Source organism: Bufo bufo, chromosome 3, assembly GCF_905171765.1.
Source record: "Bufo bufo chromosome 3, aBufBuf1.1, whole genome shotgun sequence".
In the NCBI taxonomy this organism is placed as follows: Eukaryota; Metazoa; Chordata; class Amphibia; order Anura; family Bufonidae; genus Bufo; species Bufo bufo.
The window spans coordinates 136,308,178-136,332,509 of record NC_053391.1 but is presented as its reverse complement, the minus strand read 5'-3'; the positions used below and the strand labels follow the sequence as shown (position 1 = coordinate 136,332,509).

The 24,332-nt window shown below is 43.0% G+C and overlaps 1 protein-coding gene across 1 annotated transcript in view; it reads right to left on the bottom strand.

Moving 5' to 3' along the window:
* Positions 1–24,332, bottom strand: part of LOC120994812 (4-hydroxyphenylpyruvate dioxygenase) — a 150,452-nt gene that overhangs the window by 70,722 nt on the left and 55,398 nt on the right. The window contains exon 6 of the mRNA XM_040423639.1: positions 16,307–16,389. Within this exon, the coding sequence (XP_040279573.1) occupies positions 16,307–16,389 (83 nt within the window). The remainder of the gene's footprint in view (positions 1–16,306; positions 16,390–24,332) is intronic.

The window sequence follows — 24,332 nt, the reverse complement described above, 5'->3', positions numbered from 1 at the left end:
CCAAACGGCGCACCTTTCCCTCTACGCCCCGCTGTGTGGCCGTACAGTAATTTACGGCCACATATTGGGTGTTTCTGTAAACGGCAGAGTCAGGGCAATAAAGATACAGTCTTGTTTGGCTGTTAACCCTTGCTTTGTTAGTGGAAAAAATGGGTTAAAATGGAAAATTAGACAAAAAAATGAAATTCTCAAATTTCATCCCCATTTGCCAATAACTCTTGTGCAACACCTAAAGGGTTAACGACGTATGTAAAATCAGTTTTGAATACCTTGAGGGGTGTAGTTTCTTAGATGGGGTCACTTTTAGGGAGTTTCTACTCTAGGGGTGCATCAGGGGGCTTCAAATGGGACATGGTGTAAATAAACCAGTCCATAAAAATCAGCCCTCCAAAAACCAAACGGCGCACCTTTCCCTCTACGCCCCGCTGTGTGGCCGTACAGTAATTTACGGCCACATATTGGGTGTTTCTGTAAACGGCAGAGTCAGGGCAATAAAGATACAGTCTTGTTTGGCTGTTAACCCTTGCTTTGTTAGTGGAAAAAATGGGTTAAAATGGAAAATTAGACAAAAAAATGAAATTCTCAAATTTCATCCCCATTTGCCAATAACTCTTGTGCAACACCTAAAGGGTTAACGACGTATGTAAAATCAGTTTTGAATACCTTGAGGGGTGTAGTTTCTTAGATGGGGTCACTTTTAGGGAGTTTCTACTCTAGGGGTGCATCAGGGGGCTTCAAATGGGACATGGTGTAAATAAACCAGTCCATAAAAATCAGCCCTCCAAAACCAAACAGCGCACCTTTCACTCTACGCCCCGCTGTGTGGCCGTACAGTAGTTTACGGCCACATATTGGGTGTTTCTGTAAACGGCAGAGTCAGGGCAATAAAGATACAGTCTTGTTTGGCTGTTAACCCTTGCTTTGTTAGTGGAAAAAATGGGTTAAAATGGAAAATTAGACAAAAAAATGAAATTCTCAAATTTCATCCCCATTTGCCAATAACTCTTGTGCAACACCTAAAGGGTTAACGACGTATGTAAAATCAGTTTTGAATACCTTGAGGGGTGTAGTTTCTTAGATGGGGTCACTTTTAGGGAGTTTCTACTCTAGGGGTGCATAGGGGGCTTCAAATGGGACATGGTGTAAATAAACCAGTCCATAAAAATCAGCCTTCCAAAAACCAAACAGCGCACCTTTCACTCTACGCCCCGCTGTGTGGCCGTACAGTAGTTTACGGCCACATATTGGGTGTTTCTGTAAACGGCAAAGTCAGGGCAATAAAGATACAGTCTTGTTTGGCTGTTAACCCTTGCTTTGTTAGTGGAAAAAATGGGTTAAAAATGGAAAATTAGACAAAAAAATGAAATTCTCAAATTTCATCCCCATTTGCCAATAACTCTTGTGCAACACCTAAAGGGTTAACGACGTATGTAAAATCAGTTTTGAATACCTTGAGGGGTGTAGTTTCTTAGAGGGGGTCATTTTTGGGTGGTTTCTATTATGTAAGCCTCGCAAAGTGATTTCAGACCTGAACTGGTCCCTAAAAATTTAGTTTTTGTAAATTTCTGAAAAATTTCAAGATTTGCTTCTAAACTTCTAAGCCTTATAACATCCCCAAAAAATAAAATATCATTCCCAAAACAATTCAAACATGAAGTAGACATATGGGGAATGTAAAGTCATCACAATTTTAGGGGGTATTACTATGTATTACAGAAGTAGAGAAACTGAAACTTTGAAATTTGCTACATTTTTCCAAATTTTTGTTAAATTAGGTATTTTTTGGTGCAAAAAAAATAATTTTTTTGACTTCATTTTACCAGTGTCATGAAGTACAATATGTGACGAAAAAACAATCTCAGAACGGCCTGGATAAGTCAAAGCGTTTTAAAGTTATCAGCACTTAAAGGGACTCTGGTCAGATTTGCAAAAAATGGCCTGGTCCTAAGGTGTAAAAAGGCTGTGTCCTTAAGGGGTTAAGACATTTTAAACACCGTCAACTTCTTTCCAGAAGATAGAGAACTTTGATCATCGTTTGAGATGTCATCGCCAGACAATCAAACAATTGGATTTACGTACAGCAATTCTTAAAAAAATTTCAGCATAACCGAAGATCTGCAATTGCAATTTCAACCATCTAAAGCAGGTATGTACGAGTATTTACTTATTGAGACAATTCGTCGAACCACGCACATTATCAAAAGTGACTTAGGGTATGAATACTTATAAAAGACACTGTGGGAAGCACTTTAACCCCTTCCCGACTGCCCATTATGTATATACTGTACGTCCTATCTGCACATGCCCCGTGCAGATAGCAGGAGCAGGTCGGGTCCCGGCTGATAGACACAGCAGGGACCCTGAGGAGAAGACAGGAGCGGTTTTTTTCCCGCTTATGCCTTCCCCTGTGTTGGCAGGAAAGCGATGTACGAGCGCATGGTGGAGGGAGCAGGAAGAGGCAGAGCTGCTTCCCCTGTTAGTCTCAGCGGTCACGTGACCGCCAGGGGTGTCTGGAGCAGGGGCAGGAGCAGAGCTGCAGGGTCTAAAGAGACTCTGATCAGCTCTGCCTGTGTGTCATGCCCCACAGGGGACTGTTCCCCTGTAACTGGATGGATGCCCCAATTACAGTGGAAACAGTAAAAAAAAAAATTAAAAAAAAATAAATCAGTGTCCTCCAGAGTTCTTTTAATGACCTCCTGGGCGACAGATTATGTGCCAAAAATATATTAAAATCTAAGTAAAAAACATTTTTAAATAAAAAATACTAATAAATTTTTTTTAAAAAATTAATAAAATGCAGTCGCTAACAGAAACCGTCACCATAGTCGCCCCGTTCTCTCAAACCTATACATGTTATATATGAAAACGATCGTCACAAAATATGGAACCCTTTGCAATAATTCATTTTTGGGTCAGTTTTAATATTTAAGAAATAAAAAATATATATATTTTTAATAATAATTCGCGGTTTTCCTCCAATTTAAGCCTAAAGAAAGAAAAAAAAACTAAAAAAAAAACATTCTAATAAAAAGTCCTAAGTGTCAAGTAAAAAAATTGCAAATATTATTTTGATAGTCAAACAAATAAAAAACCTACGGTCACTAAACAACCATGTGCACAAAATCACAAAACGTTGCCGGGACATATTGGGCCTGGTCATGAAAGGGTTGAAATAAACATAGTAAAATGTCATAATATGTAAAGGACAAATGAATGAATGACTATTGTGGGTCTGACGATCTGGGATCCCCACTAATCACAAGAATGGGATACTTAAATCTAGGGCTGGGCGATTATGACAAAAATTAAAATAGTGATTAAGTGAACATGTAACCACAATTTTGATTAAAGAACGGTTATTTGGGGTAGTGGCTTATCATGGGATGCTATACGACACCAATGGTTTGATCATATTTTGAGTTCTGCTCTTTTTATTTTATTTTTTAAAGGCGATTTTTTTTTTCTCTATTTGGGATACTCCTGTGTACTTGATGTACATATGCTTAAAGGGGCTCAGCTCTGAACCCGGACATATCCCCTTTTACACCCAGACAGCCCCTCTGAGGATCTCATGCTTCAAGGGCTTCTTTTTTACACTGCTAGGAGGAGGCTTCCTAATTGGTGGGTTTTAGCACTGCCCTAGCTGTTTTACAGGCTAGGGCAGCGCTAAAGTCTGCACATTAGTGCCAGTGACGTCACCGGGAACAATACTAGGCGGAAGCCTCCGTCTAGCGGAGACTTGGTACATCACTGGATCTGCAGAAAAATCTTTTGCCGTGCACGATTCAGCGCAGGGCAAGAGAGAACAACATCGGAGAGGCTGCCTGGGTGAAATAGGGGTTATGTCCGAGTTCAGCTCTCAACCCAGACAACCCCTTTAAGTATGAAATCTGGGATACATTTTGTAATGGAATCATGCATATTTTAAGGATGTTCTCTTGTTCTTTCCCACATAACCCATTATATACCACCCATTTGCTGTCCCTTACTACCTCTCGTGGTATATACAGGATTATACAGCAATATAGAGAGGTATATTCAGGTATATTCCTTATATACCCCTCTATATTGCTGTGTACTTCTATATATACTCTACCCCATCTATATTTCTCTACCCCATCTATTAGAGGGGTATATACAGGAGTACACGGGTATCCAGCTAGATAGACTCAATTAATCTCTGTAGTGAGTTTGGTTCTGTCCTGTCAATGTTACATGCTTGCCTCTGGTGCTGTATTTTTATTATGCACTTTGGGGGGGTCATTTATCAAACTGGTGTAAAGTAGAACTGGCTTAGTTGCTCATAGCAACCAATCAGATTCCACCTTTCATTTTGGACAGCTCCTTTGGAAAATGTAAGGTGGAATCTCATTGGTTGCTATGGGCAACTAAGCCAGTTCTACTTTACAACAGTTTGATAAATGACCCCCTTTGTTCTGGAGCTGCACTTATATTACAGGGAGTGCAGAATTATTAGGCAAGTTGTATTTTTGAGGATTAATTTTATTATTGAACAACAACCATGTTCTCAATGAACCCAAAAAACTCATTAATATCAAAGCTGAATATTTTTGGAAGTAGTTTTTAGTTTGTTTTTAGTTTTAGCTATTTTTGGGGGATATCTGTTGTGTGCAGGTGACTATTACTGTGCATAATTATTAGGCAACTTAACAAAAAACAAATATATACCCATTTCAATTATTTAGTTTTACCAGTGAAACCAATATAACATCTCAACATTCACAAATATACATTTCTGACATTCAAAAACAAAACAAAAACAAATCAGTGACCAATATAGCCACCTTTCTTTGCAAGGACACTCAAAAGCCTGCCATCCATGGATTCTGTCAGTGTTTTGATCTGTTCACCATCAACATTGCGTGCAGCAGCAACCACAGCCTCCCAGACACTGTTCAGAGAGGTGTACTGTTTTCCCTCCTTGTAAATCTCACATTTGATGATGGACCACAGGTTCTCAATGGGGTTCAGATCAGGTGAACAAGGAGGCCATGTCATTAGATTTTCTTCTTTTATACCCTTTCTTGCCAGCCACGCTGTGGAGTACTTGGACGCGTGTGATGGAGCATTGTCCTGCATGAAAATCATGTTTTTCTTGAAGGATGCAGACTTCTTCCTGTACCACTGCTTGAAGAAGGTGTCTTCCAGAAACTGGCAGTAGGACTGGGAGTTGAGCTTGACTCCATCCTCAACCCGAAAAGGCCCCACAAGCTCATCTTTGATGATACCAGCCCAAACCAGTACTCCACCTCCACCTTGCTGGCGTCTGAGTCGGACTGGAGCTCTCTGCCCTTTACCAATCCAGCCACGGGCCCATCCATCTGGCCCATCAAGACTCACTCTCATTTCATCAGTCCATAAAACCTTAGAAAAATCAGTCTTGAGATATTTCTTGGCCCAGTTTTGACGTTTCAGCTTGTGTGTCTTATTCAGTGGTGGTCGTCTTTCAGCCTTTCTTACCTTGGCCATGTCTCTGAGTATTGCACACCTTGTGCTTTTGAGCACTCCAGTGATGTTGCAGCTCTGAAATATGGCCAAACTGGTGGCAGGTGGCATCTTGGCAGCTGCACGCTTGACTTTTCTCAGTTCTTGGGCAGTTATTTTGCGCCTTGGTTTTTCCACACGCTTCTTGCGACCCTGTTGACTATTTTGAATGAAACGCTTGATTGTTCGATGATCACGCTTCAGAAGCTTTGCAATTTTAAGAGTGCTGCATCCCTCTGCAAGATATCTCACTATTTTTGACTTTTCTGAGCCTGTCAAGTCCTTCTTTTGACCCATTTTGCCAAAGGAAAGGAAGTTGCCTAATAATTATGCACACCTAATATAGGGTGTTGATGTCATTAGACCACACCCCTTCTCATTACAGAGATGCACATCACCTAATATGCTTAATTGGTAGTAGGCTTTCGAGCCTATACAGCTTGGAGTAAGACAACATGCATAAAGAGGATGATGTGGTCAAAATACTCATTTGCCTAATAATTCTGCACGCAGTGTATAGGCTTGGTTTTGAAGCTGTATTTATGTACTAAGCTTGGTTCTGGTGCTGTGGATATGTACTGCTGCGCTGTTTGTAGATACATGGATTCACTGCTTTATTCTCTTTTATATAACCTGCAGTGTGAAAATACTCTGCCTGCATGGACCCAGTATCTGATCATTATACAGTCAGGTCCATAAATATTGGGACATCAACACAATTCTAACATTTTTGGCTCTATACACCACCACAATGGATTTGAAATGAAACGAGTAAGATGTGCTTTAACTGCAGACTGTCAGCTTTAATTTGAGGATATTTACATCCAAATCAGGTGAACGGTGTAGGAATTACAGCAGTTTGCAGATGTGCCTCCCACTTGTTAAGGGACCAAATGTAATGGGACAGAATAATAATCAGAAATCAAACTTTCACTTTTTAATACTTGGTTGCAAATCCTTTGCACTCAATTACAGCCTGAAGTCTGGAACACAGACATCACCAGACGCTGGGTTTCATCCCTGGTGATGCTCTGCCAGGCCTCTACTGCAACTGTCTTCAGTTCCTGCTTGTTCTTGGGGCATTTTCCCTTCAGTTTTGTCTTCAGCAAGTGAAATGCATGCTCAATCGGATTCAGGTCAGGTGATTGACTTGGCCATTGCATAACATTCCACTTCTTTCCCTTAAAAAACTCTTTGGTTGCTTTTGCAGTATGCTTTGGGTCATTGTCCATCTGCACTGTGAAGCGCCGTCCAATGAGTTCTGAAGCATTTGGCTGAACATGAGCAGATAATATTGCCCGAAACACTTCAGAATTCATCCTGCGGCTTTTGTCAGCAGTCACATCATCAATAAATACAAGAGAACCAGTTCCATTGGCAGCCATACATGCCCACGCCATGACACTACCACCACCATGCTTCACTTAATAACTATTAAGTAAAAACTAGGGTGGAACGCACGGCCATCTTGGTGCGGTCACGTGACTTGTTCCTACATGTGATCGTAGCCGGTGCGTTCCATGTCGGACTAGGGTGGAACGCACAGCCATCTTTGATGCGGCCATGTGACTGGATTCCGTGACCAGAAATTCACATCTCGATATCGTGGGATGTAACAGTTTCTGATCGGGGGCTGACATTAGGGGAGGACAAAGGCTTCTGGGAGATTCCGCTTACCAGCTGATACCTCCGGACCTGATGCGTTCCACGGGTGAACAACGTGGAACGCTTTTTTATGGTAATTAGGAGGCCAGTACACAGGAACCTATAGGAACGCATACCAGCCTCATGTGACAGGAAGGGGTGTTCTGGTGTACTGCGATCCACCTATGGCGATTAAACCTGCCTCTGTACTTACATTTAAAAGTGGGTCAGCTCCACTGAGGAATTGAGCTGCATCCTGGCCCCCTGGAGCCCCTTAAGTTCTACACATTGGTCTGTGAGAGGAAGATGTCTACATTGGCGGCTTTCAGATAAGTCCTTGGCATTTGTATCTTGTACTAAGACAACATTTTTGTCTGTACCCCATCACAGTCCACTGTGGCACTCCAGTACCTTTATCTATTATATCTGCTATTGTACCGTATTCTTTACAAGGTTGATACCATTGTCTTGGTACGTATACCTTGTCTTGAGGTAGATTTTTGACCCTTTTTCAGGGACTCTCTTTAATGTATCAGATATGTATAGGGCTGCATAGGGATAAGTGAGCCGAGGCACGAGGACAGAGTGCTCCTACCATTAAGGGGCAGCTCTGGGCTGAGCAGTTAATTGAGGGACAATTGTAGGGGCAGGCATAGGTATCGTTGACGTGCTGTCCCGTTTCTACCCCCTATCCACTTAAATTGACTGCCCTTACCTATACAACTAGCTCTGGTATTGCCGTACTACAGTTATTTAGGTCCGTTGGGGACAGTTTTTTACTTAATAGTTATTAAAAGTTAAGTTGTATGGTTGCCCTCAGTGATATGTGCTTCTGTTATTGCAACTGTACCTTGATATCATTATTTCAGTGATATTGTTTCACTGATGAGGTGGTATGCTTAGGATCATGAGCAGTTCCTTTCTTTCTCCATACGCTTCTCTTCCCATCACTCTGGTACAAGTTGATCTTGGTCTCATCTGTCCATAGGATGTTGTTCCAGAACTGTGAAGGCTTTTTTAGATGTCGTTTGGCAAACTCTAATCTGGCCTTCCTGTTTTTAAGGCTCACCAATGGTTTACATTTTGTGGTGAACCCTCTGTATTCACTCTGGTGAAGTCTTCTTTTGATTGTTGACTTTGACACACATACACCTACCTCCTGGGGAGTGTTCTTGATCTGGCCAACTGTTGTGAAGGGTGATTTCTTTACCAGGGAAAGAATTCGTCGGTCATCCACCACAGTTGTTTTCCGTGGTCTTTCGGGTCTTTTGGTGTTGCTGAGCTCAACAGTGCGTTCCTTCTTTTTAAGAATGTTCCAAACAGTTGTTTTGGCCACGCCTAATGTTTTTGCTCTCTCTCTGATGGGTTTGTTTTGTTTTTTCAGCCTAATGATGGCTTGCTTCACTGATAGTGACAGCTCTTTGGATCTCATCTTGAGAGTTGACAGCAACAGATTCCAAATGCAAATAGCACACTTGAAATGAACTCTGGACCTTTTATCTGCTCATTGTAATTGGGATAATGAGGGAATAACACACACCTGGCCATGGAACAGCTGAGAAGCCAATCGTCCCATTACTTTTGGGACCTTAACAAGTGGGAGGCACATATGCAAACTGTTGTAATTCCTACACCGTTCACCTGATTTGGATGTAAATACCCTCAAATTAAAGCTGACAGTCTCCAGTTAAAGCACATCTTGTACGTTTCATTTCAAATCCATTGTGGTGGTGTATAGAGCCAAAGATGTTAGAATTGTGTTGATGTCCCAATATTTATGGACCTGACTGTATGTTCACTTTATGGCGGTATTATTGGTTATATTTGTGTCTGTATTGTGGTGGCATGTAGTTGTCCTTGGCTGATTAATGACACCTATTCCTGACAGTTTGATTAGGTAGTTTAGTGCTGCACTTTTATTTTCTTTCTTGTACGGTGCAACTATTGTGTTGCGTGCAACTATTTTTCAACCTTCCCATTAGGTTACAATCCTGGATACACCTCGGGTTGCAGCTGAAGAATAGAACTGAGCATATTACGGCCAGCATATTACTGTACAGATTGAGCACCAGGGGGCGACATTATAATGAAGTAAAAGAAACATTTCACAACTGAAGCGTTTTTGTAAGGCCGGGTTCACATCGGCGTTATAGAATTCCGTTATAGGTTCCGTTGGTTTCCATTATACATGACTGAAAATATAGTCCTGTTGACAGGACCATGTAAAACGAAAACAAACGGAACCGTTTGAATAGATGGGCCAAATGGTTCTTATCTGCCGACACATTCTTTGTTTCTATGTTATGTGTCCCCATAGACATTTATTAGGACAGAGCAAAACAGAATGCCTCTTAAAGGCTTCCATTTTGCATTCCCTCTTAGAATTCCGTTATATTTCGTTATAACTCTGTTATAACGGAACCTATAACGGAATTCTACAGTATAATGCCGATGTGAACCTGGCCTAACAGTTACAAAAAAAGTTGGTTTTTTATTCTGAATTATACTAAAATATCATGTTGGGACACCATATTTTCTTAAATATTATTACACCCTAACAACTGACAGTACTGTACAGTAGCATAGGCACTAGTATAGAAGGTTCCACAATGGAGATTTCATCTTTGCCATTAGGAATGTAGTTTGAGGACTAGAGGACCCATTATTGTTACTGAGAGGCAGCCAGGGGGCAAAGCACTTGAAAAAGTCAAGAGAAAAGAGCATAGGATCGCTGGAATATTTATCGAAGAACAGAAAGAATATAAATTGAGAGTAATATTCAAAAGAAAAAAAGTTAAATGCATTAAAAGGGTAAAGGTACAGGAAGTGCTAATAAATCATCGTAGAGTCACAGATGGCATGGTAGGAGTCACTTGACACCTGGCCATCCTCCCTCATCCTGGAGACATCCAGTGTGGAGAAGTTGCCTGAGGCTCCCTTAGACAAACCACGGTTTAATGACAGTATTGTGATAGCCATAGCTGTCTGTCACAATGATATAGGCACAAGTCCTGGGGCAATCTCAATATCTCATGTGGATGGATCCAATTACCACAACCAAGAAAATGTCAATGAACAGCCTATAGAACCCAAAAAACAGCAGGGCATACAGTATTTGTATGTCCGTCAGGAAATATTTTTTATATTTTTAGTTTACTTGATTTTTTATATTTACTTTATTTTGTACTTTTTTATGTCACACTAGGTGACTGCTATGACAAGCAATTATTAGATTGCTTCTCCCTTACATTAGAATGAATTGCCATTTCATTGTAAGGGCTCATGCACATGACTGTGTGCCGGCTGGGCCCGTATTGCGGCCAGCAAGATACAGGCCCCGGCCGTTCTGGCACCGCATCATGGATGTGGACCCATTCACTTGAATGGGTCCGCAATCCGGAAGGTTGGTGCGGAACGGAGGCACGGAAGCACTACGGAGTGCACTACTTTTTTGTGGCGCGGCCTGTAAAATGCGGATCGCGGACCCCATTAAAGGGCTTCTGTCACCCCACTAAACTCTTTTTTTTTTTGGTACTTATAATCCCTATCCAGCCATATTGCCATACATTATGTTATTAATCATTTTCGTTCAGTAGATTTAGCAAAAAAACTACTTTTATGATATGCTAATTACCTTTCTACCAGCAAGTAGGGCGTCTACTTGCTGGTAGCAGCCGCAGAAAACCGCCCCCTCCTTCTGTTGATTTACAGGGCCAGCCGCGATCTCCTCCTTCGGCCAGCCCTGTCAGCATTTCAAAAATCGCGCACCTGTGTTGATTCGGCGCAGGCGCTCTGAGATAAGGAGGCTCGCCTCCTCAGCACTCCCTCAGTGCGCCTGCGCCGATGACGTCACCGAAAGAGAAGACGTCATCGGCGCAGGCGCACTGAGGGAGTGCTGAGGAGGCGAGCCTCCTTATCTCAGAGCGCCTGCGCCGAATCAACACAGGCGCGCGATTTTTGAAATGCTGACAGGGCCGGCCGGAGGAGGAGATCGCGGCTGGCCCTGTCAATCAACAGAAGGAGGGGGCGGTTTTCTGCGGCTGCCACCAGCAAGTAGACGCCCTACTTGCTTTTAGAAAGGTAATTAGCATATCATAAAAGTACGTTTTTTGCTAAATCTACTGAACGAAAATTATTAATAACATAATGTAAAAAAAAAATGAGTTTAGTGGGGTGACAGAAGCCCTTTAAAGTGAATAGGTCTGCGACCTGCATGCGGCGGCCCCATGGTCGGTGCCCGTGCACTGCAGACCACAAGGGAGATGCAATCTAATTGCTTCTCATAGTCACCTCGTTTTAACTAGAATTCCCATTGCAATTTATTGCAGATTAGCTATGTTCTTATTGAACCCTGCCATCTGTAGGGTTTCATAGGAACTACAACTGCAGTTGCATGAGTTTATTCAGAGAGACCCAGGCTATCGCAGACAATGAATGGCTCCCCCAGTCGTCGCCGCATCTGAAGGGTTAAATGTCTGCGATCGACATTATTGCCAATCACAGACATTAGTCCCAGGTGTCTGCTGTTTAAAACTGCAAAAACCCCACAGCTATGTCGTCCACTGTGCTCTTGAGACCCCGTACATGTATGGCGGTGCTCGAGAAGTAGTTATAGATGTAGGAAATTTAACAAACAGAATGCAATTTTTGATAAATTTGGTGCAAAATACTCCACACTCAAGAAAAACTGACTTCAAAATGTACCCTTGTGATAAGTTATCCCACAGATCTTTAGGCCAACTGTTAAATGCTGATATTGAATTATGAAGCATCATTGTGTATGCAAAGTTCTTACTACTAATGGACCCGGCAATACACATTGTTACTGACCGTATTTATTGAATGTAGCTGTAGAAGTAACAGTTTTGTGAACAAAAGCCTACAGTTCTAGAAATTGGTCAGGGACTTTTTAGTCTCTTTTATAACACTATGCAGTGTAATAAAGTGCACTGTTGTCATGTCCTGTTTTTGGTGATATATTATTATATTAGTAAAGGGTCCCAGGTCTCGTATTTAGAACTCCTTAAAAAAAATAAAAGGAGTACAAGCACGCAAAGTAATTTTTAGTCTATGTCCACACAGAACATAACCAGCAGAACTGATAGGAAGAACTGCATTGCATGCAGGCAGGGTTATTCTCACAAAAGGATGGAAACCACAACTGACACCATTTTACGTCAATAGGGCTTTAGGGAGCTGTTGGTATCTGTCATCCATGGGACTTTACATATATAAACCCCCTTAGGCTAGGATGACATTATGTTTAGGTTTGTGTCACACACAGCTCTTTGTGGCAGTTTTTGATGCATTTTTTTGAGGCAAAAAAAACCTTTAAATTTGGTATCGCCATAATCATACTGACATGCAGGATGAAGTTAACATGTCATTTATACCGCATGGTGAATGTCATAAAAACAAGAATTAATAAAATGACTTTTTGTGGGATAACCCCTTTAAGGCATAAAATAGTCTGGTCCTAGGGATTAAAGGAGTCTTAAAAATCCTTTCACTCAGTGTCGGACTGGGGTACTTAGGGCCCACCAGTAAAAAAAAATTGGTGGGCCCACCGTACGAATACATTCAAATATAGTAAATCATTTAACAAGTTTTTTAATATGAACATAGGCTGGTTGAGGTGCTGTACATTGAATATATGTATTTAGTGCAGTAAGTCTACTGTGTTATATGCCACTTGTGCAGGGTTTGGGAGACTAGGGGCCCATCTTGCTCAGGGGCCCACAGGGGGATTTTCCTCTACCCCTGTGGGCCAGTCTGAGCCTGCTTGCACATGGTTCTCAGGGCGAAATCAATCTAGCCCTGCAGTGTAGCTGCCAAACATCCAAAAGTACATGTTCTCAGGTCAAATAATGTTTGATATTCACAACTGAACCCATTCTTCCACAATGATCCCATACAAATACACGTACACAGGACGTAAATTGCAGCAGAAAACTCGGCGACGAATCCACTGTACAATCTGCATGAGTTATGTAGGTAAAATCCATGGTGAAAATCCACAGTATAAATGGACATGCTTCTGATTTTGGCTATGGGCACGCACAGCATGAACGCTGCTAATTTTCCGCCACAGAACTGCGTGCAGAAAATTGGATACGATTTTAAAAAAATGTTATCCACAGAAATAGTCCACAATAAAATCTGCACATAATTTGACACGCGGGCAAATTTTAAAATCCACGGCTTGTAAATTTATGCTGCTGATGCATAGGTTAAAATCTGCCCCAAACCCACAGCATTTCGGCAATAATTTCAGCAATCGTTGCCTATTATGGTGATATAACACACGCTTTAGTAGGTGCAGGTGCCGCACACAGATTATCACTATTTGCCGAGCTGCACGTCGAATTGCAGCTTGAAACAATAGCAAGACTGCAGCCTAGCTACTGGCTGTACTCCAAGTGAGGTAATTCACAGCCGTTAATGCACGTGTCATATCTCCCTTAGGGTATATTTATTTGTACATATACACAGTCGAGTCACATTATTATAACCACCAGCTACTGTAATATCTAGAGTAACCACAGACAGCAACTAGATGGGCTGTAATGACACAATGACGTCCTGGTAGGTTGTCATAGGTGTCCGGAGCCATGATGACTGCAGTGCGTCCCACAGCTGCTGGAGGGTGAGTGGGAGAGGATCCATAGATGATCTAAGTGGTCCTACAGGTGCTCAATTGGGTTCAAGTCTGGGGAATTGGGGGGCCAGGGTAATAGTTGAAGTCTTGGTCATGCTCTTCCAACCAATGTCATAACCAAATCGGTAGAGAGTGCCTTCCACATAGGTGACTAGGCCCAAAGAATGCCATGAAAACATTCCCCAGACCATGACGCTGCCACCATCAGCTTGTTTTCTTCCAGCAATGGTTGCAGGGTTTTTGTTCTTGGATGTTTCTCGCTTGACATGAGCTACATGCTGCCGATGTCGAAAGATGGAAGTGGTCATAATAATGGGACCCGACTGTGTATATTTGCCAACATATTGGCAAATTTGTTGCAGAAACTTCAGCGAATTTCTGATTATAAATTCTGTACAACTGAATGGTGTTATTTAGCAAGCTCCATTCAGTTGACTGGGACAGTCTCAGAAATTTCATCACCAAATCTGCTGTGTGTGAATATGACCTAACATGGTACACTAGAGGTTAGTCTGGCCGTTGCAGCTGTGTTTAACCCAATATCAAAAGATTTGCGCATTTTGGGATTGTATCCTAGGTAGTGTAAAATTTGCTACTTCAGCCTGTGTTGTAAATCTGCCATTTTTATCAACTTTCTGCCTTTAGGAGAATGAACAACATTCTTGTCTAGGGCTTTGCCATCCAGGCATTTCATTTCTCTGTGCACGTCGCCTCCTCCTCCTCTTTCCATTAGCTTATTTGATTTGGCCTGTGATGTCACTGATCTCAGCACTTTGCTCGCTCTTTTGCAAACAGTCTTTTTTTTTTCAGATTAAACAAGCCAGCCTTTCAAAGCACCGTCATGTTTGTTCTTACATTAAACACTAACCACAGTTCATGCGTCTCACATTACAAGCGCCTTCGTTACCTGTGAGGTCATGTATTTTGATAAAATGGATCAGCAGGAAATAACTAATAAGAGTAAGTTCCACTACATCTTTTAACTTGAGTTTTTTCACATTATTTTCTAACATTTCATGGCACATGCCATATTTGTGCCATTAATTTGGCCAAGAGGGTTAAATGGAGTAAAATAATAAAAGAGCCATTACTCACCTGATTAGACTACTTTCACACTCGCGGTAGTAGGGTCCGGCAGGCTGTTCCAGCGGGGGAACAGCCTGCCAGATCTCTGCTAACGCTAGCCCACCGTGCCGCCGGAAGTCCACTCCGGCCCCATTCACTACAATGGGGGCGGGCCAGAGGTCCGGCTGCAGCACGGCAAACAAACCGAGAGGCGGCCGGACAAAAAACGCAGCATGCTGTCGTTTTTGTCCGGCCGCCTCTCGGCATGTTTACCGTGCTGTGGCTGGACCTCAGGCCAGTCCCCATTATAATGAATAGGGCCGGAGCGGACTTCCGGCGGCATGGTGGGCTAGCGTTAGCAGAGATCTGGCAGGCTGCTCCCCCGCCGAAACAGGTGGTCCCCTCCGGTCTTTGTTTATTGCACTGATGTCATGCCCATCTACCCACGTATAGGACAAGACGATTGGCTCCGGTGGTCACATAGGTAGACAGGCATGTCATTGCTGCATTACAGTAAAGAAAGTCTGCCTGGGGTCACCCATTTATCAAGTGAGTAATGGATCTTTTGTTATTTTCCCGCATTACATTTTATTGACCATATTTTTGCTGATCTAAGAAAAACCCTTTAACTATATTTATACTTCAGCGAGGGAATTAGAAGCACCAACGTAGGAATGCTTTTAAACATAAGGGAATGTTAGCAAGATTCTATTAGCAGTGGATGGCACAACAATTAGTTTTGGACTTTGTGAGATGGTAGCCGTAGTCAGAAATGTGCACCTATAAATTAGATATGTCCCTATAAAACCAAGAAAACCCCAGTATATAAATAAACACCTATATAATTCTCGGTATATATTTCTCAGTGTATCAATAACAGAAAACATACCACCAAAGATAGATATTTATTATTATTAATAATAATAATAATAATAATAATTCCACAAATGCACAGTCCAATAAAACCATATTAATTAAAACCATTACAGGAAGGATCACTACGTAGCCAATATTACCGGTATAGAAATATAGTTATATATTATAATGGTATTCTAACATGCTACAGGGCGATATTTCCAAAAACTATATAAAGTGCAAGTGCTACAATATAAATATATATACACCAAGAATTATATGTATATATTATATATAGCAGTGGTCGTAATGTTTGTCATATTTAACTGTTGTTGGCAATGGAATAACAATGACAGATCCTTTCCTTTGTTTTTATCACTTAGATACCACAACCGTTACTGACTGCAGAATCGAAGTGGTTTGCCTCCAAACCTTGCCGTGTAAGTCCAGCGTATGACGGCCATTAATAACAGGCTTACAACGTTATAGATGTACTATATAGTGCATGGCAAGGAGCTAGTATTGTCTAGGCAGTGTTAAACAGCATTTACTGTATAAAGCCATATAATAAAGCAGTACCTGAAACAAAAAGTCACAGTCTTCAACCTGAAAAGCTACGTCCTTTACACCATCTCCATGTTTGATTAAATGCTGGCCCATCTCTGAGGAAAAACAAATATAGAAATGTAATCAGGCATTTGGTAGTTGTTAGTACAGCGTACAATAGGATTTACAAGCAGTTGTCAGAGTCGGCTGTTTATATAATGGCTCATCTTCTACATGAACCGGAGCACGAACCTACAAATCATAAAACCACCACATAGAACATGTCTGCACCGGTCCACCTTACATACCTAAATGGTCAGTTATCATCTTAAAAGTGGATGTGTCATCCTGTCCATGACTACATGTGTAAAAGATACCCAAAAGAGAGAGGGAGGGAGCACTTTTCTTTTGAATCCCTGATTTATGTTACACAGGAGCCCTCACCTCTCTATCATTTTATCAATTCTGGAGCATCTATTCTTATAACACTATATTCTGTCATTCCTGTATTATTCCTGACACTATCCAGTCAGTCCTGCCAGTGTCAGACTGTGCAGGGACACACCCTTAACTGGTAATACCCATCTGGACCCTCACTGCAAACTGCTAGCAACCCATTCATACTTTCTAGAAGGAGTAATTGAGGAATGGCACAGCATTGAGTTATAAGAATAGATGCACCGTAATCGTTATTACATGGAGAATGCAACAGTTTCTAACACAGACATGTCACGGGAGATTATCCCGTGATAATCTAGATTATACATGTTATTCTTTTAGTAGCCCTTCAAAGTCTTTTTGCTAAATGGCTAGATGCCACTACACCGGACAGACATTCTGTCATTGCCCAAATGAGAAAGCTAATTACAATAGACCGTACAGAGGCAGCAAGACATAAAGAAAAACAAAGTATTTATTTCATAAGTGTAAAACCTTTATTGAATCGCACTACACAGAGGCGGAAATACAGGATCTGATGACTGCCTTTAGATATACTAAATATTACTGCAAGGCTGATATCCCTCCTTCATCTTGGAGGGATAAAGGAGACCCTGGGGGACTGAATCAGGTTCTTTGTAGGGGCGAGATGGGGATAACAGCAGTGGAATGAAACACATTCTTATTGTACTTATGTTGTTCATTATTTTATTACGTTCAATATTTTCATTTTTTTCAATACGTTTTTATTTACTTTTAATGGAGATTATATCGCCACATGTCTCATGCACTGTGCACTATGATATGTGCCTGACTGTCAAATGTTATACTTGTATCACATACTGTATTTTAAAAAAAATCCAATAAAAATACATTTTAAAAACAAAAACAAAAAAAAAAGTTAAATCTAGCATATTTATCAAGGGTTGGGTATTTGATGTGCAGCTATTAATAAATATCAGTTCTTGGGGGGCGTGGCTAACTGCCGACATGAGCGCACGCACTTGAAGTCTGCTCCGTACCCCGATCTGAATCCTTCAACATCCTGACATACTGGCTGATCAGAATAACGAGTGGCAGGTGCAGAGGAGGAAGAGGAGACCTGGAGGGGCGACAATGTGCCCCAGCAAGGCACAGTCAGCGGATGAAAAGCCCAAAGAATATGTGAGGCAGGAGGCCCAAAATGGCGCCGCCGCTCCTGCTACACCGCGAACGGCGGTAACGCGAGGTCAAGCTGCGCAACAGACAGAGGCGGAAGGATCGGGGGAGCCGGAGGTAACCCTGAAAACTGTCTCTCACCAGCTTCTAACCGCAATCTCCACCTGCCAGACATCACTTACCTGCAAAATAGAGGAAGTGAAGGTGGATCTGGGCCTGCTGAGGCAAGATGTGCAGCAGCTCAGGGAGCGTGTGCGCCATACTGAGGACAGGGTCTCAGCGCTTAAAGATCTTACTAGGCCTCTTGCTACAAAGTGCATGATGTTGAGAGGTCTGTGAGCTTATGGCAGCAAAAGTGTGATGACCTCGAGAATAGAGCCAGATGCAACAACGTCAGGATCCTGGGGCTGCCTGAGAGAGCGGAGGGCTCCGATCCGGCCACCTTCCTGGAACTTTGGTTCAAGGCACAATTTCCTGAAGCGCCATTTTCTGGCGCATACGCAGTTGAAAGAGCGCACCGGGTCCCTGCCAGGCCTCCCCCTCCAGGAGCTCCCCCAAAACCTCTACTGGCGCGAATGCTTAATTGGAAAGATAGAGATCTTATCCTGAGTCAAGCAAGGAACAAGCGCAACATCAAACATGAAAGTGCAAATATATCGCTGTTTTCAGATTTTTCAGCTGAGCTGCAAAAGAAGAGAGCCACCTTCATCTCTGTTAAGCGTCGACTTCGTGATATGAATCTACAGTATTCCATGGTCTACCCGGCGCGTCTTCGGGTGATAGATGGAGAAAAGACGGTCTTTTTTGTGGATCCTAAGGAGGCGGAAGAATGGATTTCCAAGAAGTCAAGTTGTCCAGGCCCCCGCTGACACTTTTATCATCACAGATGCCGCAAGTATCCTGTTTGTAATGGTGCACTTACCTGATACATGCGTTCCGCTGACTTTAATATCATGGTCCGGGACTTGGGAGGAATTCCCTCATTGTTTGCTGATGACGTGATTGAGCCTCCAGGACTTCACGTTGATATGTTGGTGAAGGCGCTATTACCCCTCCATCTGTCCGTCCCCTATTCCTCATTGCTTTATCCCTTTTTCTCCCCCCCCCCCTCTGTTCTTCTTATTCTCCTTTCCATTATTGTTATATGTAAACGCATTATCCAGTAATATCCCATTGTTACTGGGTTGAGCAGACACCTGCATAGGTTTAACACCATATTGCACTATGCAGGTCTCCGGTAACTCAGCCATATTACGGGATGGCAGAGATGTCATCATTCACAGGTTTATTCACTTATTTGTTATTCTACAATTAAGTTGTATACTGTTTATACTGTTAAAGGCATGGTACGCTAAGTACAATACTGCAATGCAGAGGGTATGCAGGAGAAGACCTAAGGCAACGGGTCTTGTTCTTCATGGAGGTGAGGTGCTGACTTGTCAGGAGAGTAGGCTCCTGAATAAAGAATGGCAGATTTTAATGTTGTGTCTTGGAATGTGAGGGGACTGGGTAGCCCTAGGAAAAGAATTGCTGTATTCTCTCATCTCCGGCAATACAGCCCCCATATCTTGGGACTGCAGGAGACCCACCTGACTCCAGAAACAGGGAATAGAATTAAGAAACCATAGGTTCAATGGTCTTTAAATGCGTTTGGGTCTACACATTCCAGAGGGGTGGCTATACTTGTTCACAAGAACATTAGATGGGAGGTCCAACAATCGGTGGTAGATCCTGAGGGGCAGTATATTCTGGTGTATGCATTCATCAATTGTACTCCATATGTTGTGGTCAATATATATAATCCCCCCCCCCCCTGCCACTATAACCATATTCCAGGTGGTGATGAGTTTTGTTGCGCAATATCCCAATGCTAAACTCCTCTGCATGGGGGATTTTAACCTAGTGATGCATGGAGACATGGATAGATTTCGCTCAGAGGTGGGAGAGGGTGAGCACACTCAGCGCGCCACTAATTTGTTTAGAATGGCTACAGAACTTGGATGGCTGGATATGTGGAGACTGCGGCATCCACTTCAGAGGGAGTACTCATGTTTCACTCCAGCCAGGGGCGCACTGTCCAGAATAGATTATATTCTTGGCAATGCCGCAGTGTACACAGATCTCAAAGATATAGGATATGGATCACAGGGGCCCTCGGACCATGCACCGGTTTTTGCTCAATTTAGACTTTATGATGGTATTAAACAGAGTGCCAAAATGCGTGTACACCCATTCTGGTTATCTCTCATGTCCACGAACGATATAATTCCCGATCAGCTTCAGATGTTTCTGGAAGTGCAGGATGAGATGACAGACGATTTGCTACTTTGGGAGACATTAAAAGCCTTCTTGAGGGGTTGCCTCAAATCATCCATATCCTATATTAAAAGAGATTCAGCACGCAAGGAACTGGAATTACATGCTAATTGCAAAGAGGCGGAGAACGCCTTCAGGTCTGATCCCACTGAGGTGAATAGGCAGGACTGGATGCTTAAGGGAAGGCTCTATATGATGCACCTTAGGGAAAAGAGTGAGCGCAAATTATTCTTTTTAAAGCAGCAATCCTTTGAATCCGGCAACCAGGTAGGCAAATTACTTGCTCATATCGTACGTGGTAACAGTATGTCCCCTCCGGTCATTAGAATAAAGAACTCTGAGGATGCGGTGGCAGAATCAGTTGGCGATATATTGGGAAGCTTCAAGGGGTTTTATCAAGACCTCTACAAGTCCGCGGCTCACTACACCACCCAGGAGTTGGGGCTTTATTTAGCGCAGGTAGCACATCCCCAGCTTAGTGATGAGGATAGGAACCTATTAGTGGCTGATATTTCGCTAGACGAAATTCAAATGGCAATAGCGGAGCTGCCAGCGGGCAAAGCGCCAGGCCCTGACGGGATCCCGGTTGAAGTATATACTAAATATACTGATGTATTAGGGCCCGAGCTTCTTAAGTTATACCTTGCTGCTCAGCAAAGAAATAGGCTACCAGAATCTATGTACGATTCGACTATAGTGGTGATCTTGAAGCCAGATAAAGACCCTCTGGAGTGTGGGTCTTACAGACCAATATCGCTCCTGAACCTAGATTACAAAATACTCACAAGGTTACTGGCTTCCAGACTAAACAAGGTAATCGCCACTATAGTACATAAAGATCAGTCTGGGTTTATACCGGGTAGGTCGACATCTGATAATATCAGGAGGGCGCAAGCCATAGCGCAGATAGGTGTGGCAAGGGATAAGCACTGGGCCTTGGCCTCGCTGGACACAGCCAAAGCCTTTGACTCAGTGGAAGGGGTGTACTTAATAGAAGTGCTACAGAGTTTTGGATTTGGCCCTAAGTTCATTAAATGGGTGGAGATACTATACCAACTTCCCAAAGCTAACATACTGGTGAACGGTTCGCTCTCTGAGTCCTTTAAACTCCATAGAGGCACTAGGCAAGGATGCCCCCTGTCACCGCTTTTGTTCGCCATAGCGATAGAGCATCTTGCCCTAAGGATCAGGCAGGACCATGTATTTAAAGGGGTGTGCATGGGAGACAGGACAGATAAAGTTGGGCTATACGCGGATGATCTTCTTTTTATGGACGAACCTGAAACTACGCTCCCTAGAGCAATTGATATAATAGGACGGTTTGGGGAATACTCGGGTTTGCACATAAACTGGACGAAATCAGCACTTATGCCCCTATGGACACATACGTGGCCCTCACAATACTGTAATTTGCTGGTTGTAGATCACTTTAAGTATCTGGGGATTATGATCACCAGAGACCCCCAATTGGCATATTCCCTAAATATAGCACCCCTGGAACCCCTGTTCATTGATAGATTTAAAATATGGAGCACCCTGCCGTTATCGACTGTTGAGGAACGGTTGAGACGTGTGCATATATATCCATGCATGCCTGCAAACACGTGCGGGCATGTATGGTATATATATGCATACATTAACCACCGCATCATGGGGTGATGCCCATGGTGATCCCCAGGGGCTCATGGTGGCCCCTGTGGGAAATATGTGGTCCCTGGAAGCTGTGCCCCCTTATAATCCCCCTTATATTAGTATATATATGTGCCCCCTTATATATGTCCCCTGTATGCCCCAGATATATGCGAGGGTGTGTGTATATATAGATATGTGTGTATGTATTTGCACACGTGTCTATGTATATACACTTATGTCAGCATGACAGTATGTATGTGGGCTTATTGCTGCCCATTCATACCCCGGTTTTGTATGTGTTTATAGATGAGCCCCAAGGCATCTGTGGATATATATATGGATATATGCAAATTCCAACTGTTATCAACAGAGTTGTTATAGCTGTAGGATAACAGCTGATTAGCATCTAGGTCCCCTTTTTTTCAGGCCCAAAGCAATCAGACTCTGTGGCACCGTTGTGAGGGGACCTTCTAATCAGAGCATCAAAGACCTGTTTTTCCACACCTCTGCCCCATGGCCATGCCATTACTCCCAGCATTTTTGGGACTAGGAGGGGGGGGGACCTAAGGCACACTATGATGTCACATGCCTGAGAAGGAGGAGGGGGTTGCTTTTGGGCTATAAAACCCCGAACCGGCCAGAGGGTGCCCTCTCTTGCAACCAGACTAGATTCAGAGATGCAGGGGAGAGGAGCAGGCTTCATGATGACACTGGATAAGGCCTAAGTATACCTGTGTAGCCCCTACCTACCCCTCACATATCACCCCTGGTCCTGTAACCCCTTACCCTTGCCATGTTACTGGACACCCTGATCCCCCAAACCCTTGCTCCACGTGTAACCCTTTCCCTACCCTGATTAACCCCTGGTGGTAACCCCTGCTCTAACCCTGCCACACACCCCCCCCCTTCCCACTGTACACTTGCAGGATATTCACCCTTGCATTGCTGTACAGTTCTGATATTATCCCCATTGTTAACCCTTTGTGTTTGTGGTCGGTTTACACCCCTGTGAGGCCACCATTAACCCTCGTCGTACCCCGTAGGGACAGTGAATAGTCAGGTGGGGTGGGTTGTGTTAATACTTGTATGTGTGAACTGTATAGTTAGTTAATGGGTGGAATTGGGAATGTGTAGTGTAGTTTAGGATTGTATATTTAGTGCTGTATTGTTAGTATTGCGTGCGTAGTGTATTGGTAGTGTACTGCGTGCGTAGTCTATTGTAGTGTACTGCGTGCGTAGTGTATTGTTAGTGTATTGCTTGGTGTAATAAATACTGTTATATTTGTACCCTTTTGTGTAGCGTGTACTTGTTAGCGGTAGCGAGTTAGTAAGGCGCATGCAGTTAGCATAAGTGATCAGTGTAGAGCATAGCGAAAGTATTGTGTGTTGTTATTATATAAAGGCATAGATGGGCGGAGTTATCACTAGATGGCTCCTCCCATTTATGAATATTAATTATCGATATTTGCATAAATATTGGTGATTAATATTCCCCCTTTACATCGACCATGGGAAGATTAAATCTGGTTAAAATGATCCTTTTACCTAAATAGCCCATACCTCCTAGCGCATGCATGCACACCGGTATCACAGGGCTTTTTTGGCCGTATCCATTCACTGATGGCTAATTGTTATGTCCCCTGGACACTCTGTGTCTCTCAGGTGCCGCTGGCAATGCTGCCAGTATCTGCTCAGCAAGTTACACACACAGGCCGATGTACTACTTAACCAGAGCAAGGTTTATTACTCGGAACATTATGGCATTCTTACATGGAGGAGTCTTATTCCAAACAGCTTCTGTCCTTATCAGATGCAATCCCTTCTCAGCCTCATGTGTCTGCTTCCGGTTCCCCTCACACACTGTCTGACTTCCTGGTACAGCTCCTCCTCCCCCATCATGCATCAGGAGAAAGAGGGTAAAGGTCACAGTGATCTATCACAAACATCACACCTCCTTTCCTTCCCAAAAAAAAACAAAAACATAACAAGAGAACAAATGTTGAACACATAACATAACAAGGCAAGCGAGATCAGTTCAGCAAGTAGTATCTCCAACTCAGTTCTGTGATTTCCGCAGCACTTCATGAGCCCTTTGTCTCTGTTCCCTGACCTCCAATGTGTCCCGTAAGATTTCAGCACTTTGCCAGCGCGGCGTTTGACGTCTTTGACGGGTAGACTTACGCAGAGGCACAGCACCGGGAGGGATAGAGTCAGTCAAAGGTTCTGGAGATGTCAGTGGGCGTCCCACAGACAAATCAGTCTCTGTAACTCCAGGCACATGTCCGGGCTCCTCAGGAATATGGCCACCAACCCGGTTCAGGGTTTGGTTTAAACTTGTGGGATCATGCCAGACACCATGCCATATGTCACCAGCAGAGTTCAGATGTCGACTCTGGTGGGTGGTTAGAAAGAGGGGGTCGGTTTTGTCACTAGTGGCCGCAATGCGTTTTCCTCAATTGTGAAGGTGTCGCCGAACACAAATGCCTTCCTCCAGGCGGACAAGGTACATTCTTCT